The sequence below is a fragment of the Pteronotus mesoamericanus genome, unplaced genomic scaffold, assembly GCF_021234165.1.
Source record: "Pteronotus mesoamericanus isolate MK-2021 breed Mesoamerican mustached bat unplaced genomic scaffold, CSHL_Meso_final contig_27, whole genome shotgun sequence".
Classification (NCBI taxonomy): domain Eukaryota; kingdom Metazoa; phylum Chordata; class Mammalia; order Chiroptera; family Mormoopidae; genus Pteronotus; species Pteronotus mesoamericanus.
The window spans coordinates 22,203,839-22,209,838 of NW_026555115.1; the positions used below are offsets into that span (position 1 = coordinate 22,203,839).

General features: G+C 33.1%; 1 protein-coding gene across 1 annotated transcript in view; it reads left to right on the forward strand.

Moving 5' to 3' along the window:
* FYTTD1 (forty-two-three domain containing 1) overlaps positions 1-3,217 on the forward strand; it is a 29,746-nt gene extending 26,529 nt beyond the window's left edge. Inside the window, exon 9 of the mRNA XM_054575162.1 lies at positions 286-3,217. Coding sequence (XP_054431137.1) covers positions 286-384 — 99 coding nt within the window. The 3' untranslated portion in view covers positions 385-3,217. The remainder of the gene's footprint in view (positions 1-285) is intronic.
* The last annotated feature ends 2,783 nt before the right edge of the window (positions 3,218-6,000 follow it).

Genomic DNA, 6,000 nt, shown 5'->3' on the forward strand with positions numbered 1-6,000 from the left:
CATTATAGTGCTTAGGAGAGATTCTGAGTCAGGCTTCCTGGTTTAAATGCTGGAGCTGTGCAAGTAGGCAAGTTAACTAACTTCTCTTAATGTCAACTAAATTCACCTGTTTTGAATGGTTTTCGTTATAATTAGAGTCAATTTAAGTCAGTTAGAGTAATTTACACATAAATTTCAGGAAAGGCTACCTATTGTTACTATGAATTACCATTATCATCACATTGTTCCAAAGTAAATACTGCTTACAGTCAAGTTGTTAATTTTGCTTTGTTTTACTTTCTCTAGACAGGAATGACTTTGAATGAGCGATTTGGGATTCTGAAGGAACAAAGAGCCACTCTCACATTCAACAAAGGTGGAAGCCGCTTTGTAACTGTGGGATAGAACTCATGTTAAAGGGACTTTTGAGTGATGACTCTTAAAAAAGCTGAATTGCTTGAAGAGTTTATCACAGAAATTCAAGAAACTTTATTTCAGAATATTTACAAGGCTAAATACTCTTACTGTTATTTTTGAATTTTTTTTAACATGTATAAATAATGCCCTGAGAGAATAACAGGGAATATACCTATCTGTTCTTAAAGATTTTTTGGTTGACCCAGACAGAACAATTCTCTGTTTGACTTCTTTGGTTCCTCATACAGCAGAAAGAAGACAGAAAGACAGAAATTGATTATTTTTATGATAGTGGTATTTAGGATCTCATCTTCTTTGCCCATTTTTTATACTTTGCCATGGTAAATCTTGGTCTTCAGATATATGAGTAGGCAGGCACCTTTGTTGCCGTCACTTACCTTTAACAGTGTTGATATAATAAGTGCAGTTGACTTTTCTTCACAAGTCATATTTAAAAAGTTAGAATTGCACTTTTGGGTTTTAAGATTTATGGGACTATCTGGAATTTGGCTCATTTTTCAGATGGTGTTAGGTTAATGCTTCAGAGTTACAAATCTTTAAAGTTTAAATTTTATCAAGAAATGTGACTCTAGGCATTAGTCACAGTCTAAAAATGTTGCTGTTTAAAGGCCATAAAGGCATGTTTACAAAATTATCTAATAGCGCCTTGGAGGAAAAAGTCCTATCTAAAAATCTAACAATTTGTGTAAGTTAATGAAAAAAGCATGAGAGGAAGTAGCAGGTTAAAGACAGGTTACTGAGGTGATAAACTTTAAAACCCTGGTCATAGATATACTGTTTGGATTTAGTGTAGTCTCGAGTCTAGTGTGTGCAAAGAATTCTTTAAGTGATATTTAGAAAAATTATAATTATTAAAATGGTTGACTCCCTTAGATATTTTGATAGTAAAATTAATAGCCATAACCTCCTATACTCTTCTTATTTGAAAAGTTAAACTTTATAGACATTTAAACTTGTTAAATTAAACAGTATACAGCTCCAAAAACAAAAATATACTTGAATATGTCACAAAGGAAAAAATGCAAAATGATACAGAAATACCTTTTTTATACCTTTCACCCTGATTATTCGTGTAAAGTTGAGGCATTTATGGTGAGAAAAATATTACTTCCTGCCACACTCTGAAGGGATCGGAAGAATTAGTTATCAGTTGTGCCAAGCTAGTGCTAAGAGTCCTCGGATGGCTGTATACTGCAAGTTATAGCATAATGCCAAAATGCAGCAAAATATCCATTTACAAGTTTGGTCATTTGGAAGCCTCACCTTTTGGTTTACTATAACATTAAAAGCCTCTAAGTAGGTGCTAGCTTCCCTAGAGTGTATTATTAGCATTGATTTCTCTGTTTTAAAAAAAAAAGAAAGAAAGACAGACACATTAAGTTATGGCTCCTGTCTGCCTTGCATTGTATAATAGACTTCATTATTGTCTCCCATGCTCCTTGGGTTACTTGGTTTATGCTAGCCACAGAAAGCTATCACAAACAGTTTTACGCTTCTACCAAAGAATTACATCTGATCCTTAATATCTGGTATTTTGCCAGTAAGTCTACTGGTGTGGGATTATTGGAAGCCAGTCACACAATTTGAAAATAAACTCTAGTCTCTCCTTAGGCCAAGGCCTCGCTCATTGCAAAACGTTTTTGCAAGCACAAGTGCTTAGATTTGATCCATTAACAATAGATTTTAGACTGGTTTAGAATAACTGGTAGTTTATTTTAAAGCAGAGGAAAAACAACTGAGTATGAGTTTGCTGTCTTTAAAACAATTTGTGACAATATGGTATGAAGATGTTTTCATTTTCTTATTATTTTAAGCATTATACAGAACTATTACTAATGCTTTTTTTTTTTTTTTTGGGAAAACCTTAAAATTGCCCCAAATATTAATATTAAGTATATCAAGCAACAACACAGTGTTTTTGGTATATTAAACTTTTGCTCTTCATGCATCTGTAATTTCATTTCTTTTTAATATAACATTTTGCTTTTGTTACAACTAAATTAAAATTTTTCAGTGCTAATGTGTTATATATAAACATAAGAGTATGCTTTGTTGGAGGAAAATTTTCTTTCTTGGAATGTGGTTGTAGTCATCCTTTTTCAGTTCTTAAAAATTTTTTTTTTAAAAAACAAGATGTAACTTAAAATTTCCTTTGCATCAAGGTGTATGCAAAACATTGATGCAGTGCATCACAAAATGAAAGTTTATATTTAATGAGGAGAACCTTTACACTGTACTTTCTGGTGTTTTTTGGAAAAGTTACATTTAGATCTATTCTGAAGCTGTTCATTTTTAACAAATAAAATGTTACAGGTCTCATGATTTATTCTTAGCTGTAAAGATTGAGTTGTGGTTTTTAGATCATTCTATGTAACAAAAAATGTTGTAGTGATTATAATTTTTAGATTTGAAATTACCTACCAATTAAATTGGTAAATCAATCTAAACTGATATGGAATCCTGGTAACTGCATTTTAACATTTCATTCATAGCCCCAACAGGAAATAGCCAGGATGAGTTAAAATAGAAAATCAAAGGCGCTGGCTGGGTAGTTCAGTTGGTTAGAGCATCATCCCGATATGCCAAGGTTGCAGGTTCGATCCCTGGTCAGGGCACATACAAGAAGCATTCAGTGAATGCATAAATAAGTAGAACAACAAATAGATGTTTCTCTTTCTTGCGCACGCGCTCTCTCTACAATCAATAATATTTTTAAAAAGTTAAAAAATAAAATAGAAAATCAAATTTACTTAGAATGCAGAATGTTAAGTTAGATGAGCCTGTAGCGATCACCCAGTTCAGCCCCACTATTTACATCTTAGTTAAGTGAGTTCCAGCTATCCAAGACGTGTGTGCAGAGTCTTTTTGAGGCTAGGTCTTTTAATTCTTAGTTCCTAATAAGCTGCTCCTGTGAATTGAACGCTGACAGAAAGTAGTGGAATGGTGTGAGGCTTGTCAGTTAATCTAAGAAATGATAATACTTTAGCATTTGTAGTATGGTAAATAAATCTAGCAATGGTGATTATGAGACTTCATTACTTTGGTACTCAAGTTATATAGACAGCGCTATTAGAGAAAACTAGTGTTCCTAAACAGACTATGTATTTTTTTTTCCCTCATAAGCATAAACTTTACCACATTTTTGTTTTACAGAAAAATTTATTTCAAAAGCATAAGGGACTATTTATTTTGAACAAGGCGATAAACAGGTGTCTTGCAAAAAAAAAAAAAAATCATGACATGAAGTTTTCCATTCAAATTTCTGAAGAAAAAATAGCCTAAGTTGTGCGATATTGTCTTAGGAAAGGAAACGGGAACAATGAGGTGGTGGTAAAGAAAGAAACATAGTCAACTCAATATCATACTTGAAGTATAGTCAATTCTGCTTAGCTTTGAGTTTAGAAATATTCTTAAGAAAAATGAGAAGTTACACTCAATGTTCAAATTTATATCATTATAATCCCAATATAGTTTCTGTACTTGAAATGACTTTAGGCTACTGGTTGCTATGCCTCTGAGGGTCAAACTACCTAATTACAGTTTTCAAATGGCAGTTCCATGTTCCTGTGTCCGTTCAGATTCCAAGGGAGCTTAGGTTCAGCTCATTGTCTTTTGGAATGTTTACATTATTGCCACCACTCCATAGTCAAGCTAACTAACTTGTTTTTGCTCACTTGTATAATTCTAGCCTTCAAAAAATACTTTTTCTACAAACATGCAGTAATTCTAACAAAGGGGTTTTGCTTTTCCCTCAATGTTAAGGTAGCAGTAATGAAGACACCTGCATTGGAGTCACAAATTTTTCCTCAGTAAATATGTCAAACTACTAGAAAATGTCATTGAGGAATTGGATGTGACTAGGAAATTTGGGGAGGGGAGGTTAACTGTGGAACGAAAACATAGGAAACATTCAAATGCTGAGCAAAGGGCCAATACTACTAAAAAATGTGCAAAAATGTCCATTACATTAAACACTCCAAAATCCCCCCTATCGTTTTAACCTAAGGATTCTACTGGCTAACTTATACAATAATTTTGATTAGTAAACTCATAAGAAAGTCTTCAAAATGGCAAAAGCAAACAGAGCATCACTTATTGGTACAGCGTACTACAATTTTAATTATAAGTAGATCATAAAATACTTATAAGAATGAAGAAAATAGGTTTCATTGCCCAGTGGTGTTTTTTTTTTTGTTAGGATAAATATGTATATCATATTTTGCTGTCAATAGCTTTATAATTCTCACAACATACAGTGTTGGTAATTTTCTTTTGTGGGGGGGATTTTTCTGTTTATTTCTGTTTACTGTGAGGAGAGAAGAGTGAGGAAAAAAATAGCTGACTGCACTAAAGAGAATTGATAACATACATGCTAAATGCAGGCAGTATTAGGGCAGAAAATGATTTCTTCAGTTCTACTCAGTATACCTTTGAACTTTCATCAGAATTATATAATTGTGTTTTACCACTGTAAAAAATAGAAACATGTGATTTAAACTTCCCTTTAAGGAGAGTTCTTTTTGCATAGATCAATTTGGAATTTGTCCCTTTTCAAAAGTGATACCAATAAGCCCAAGCATTTACAACTAGAATTTTGGACTATTGTGGACCATTAATAGGGATTTAGAGATTTGCTTATAAATTGTTGACTTCTAATGTCTCTTTTTATTCCCTGCTTTTACAGTTTACTATTGGAAATCTTTTCAACATAAAGTTTGATAAAATAAGGAAATGTGATACCATTCTGGCACTGAAATTCCTTGTCCTTAATGTCTTCAGATGAGATTTACAGATGTTTAAAGATGAATAGAAAATGATTTCCTTAGTATGTATATGTTTAATTTATGCATCCATTTTTCCCTAGTAAGAAGAAAAATCACATTGTTTAAATTTTCTTATATAAAGCTTTAAAAAGTCAATTATTAGTGTTTATTAAAGGAGTCAGAAAGGGAAGGACCAAACATTGACTATATTCAGCAAGCCAGTCTCTGTGCTTTATGTTTGAAGAGAATGGGATTCACCGAGACTTTAACCCTACTGCTTTGAGTTTATAAAAGTAGAGCCTTAAAGAAGTGACCATAATATACTTTTAGTTAATAGAAAGGGGGAAAGGCTTTATTTCTGCATGATGTAGAGAGAGGTAGAGCTGAAGAGAGCTATTGAGATTTGAGTGAAACCTTTCCTCCTTTCAGCCGATAAAACAGGAAGAAGCAGGGATGTTCTCTGTATCCATTTCTAACATTCAGTAACTCCCACTGCCTGTTCTTCATCTGCTTCCAGACTACAGAGCAGTAGTGGAATAAATTATAGATCCCTGTAGCCCGTTTGCTTATAGCCTTTTTGCAACTGTTTCTCATCACTTTTTTTCATCACAAGTCTCTGGTGAACTTCCCACAGTGACTCCATTTCTTATATATCTCATTCTTGCAAGATGACCTTGTCAATTGCTTTATGAAAAATACTGAAAGAGTAGAATGAGAATTCCTTCATGTTCTACCTTTCCTTTGTAAATGAAACCTTGAATTCTTTGAAGTCTTCACAAGTAACTCCTTGATCTATCTTCCAGCTTTCTTTACCTAGGAC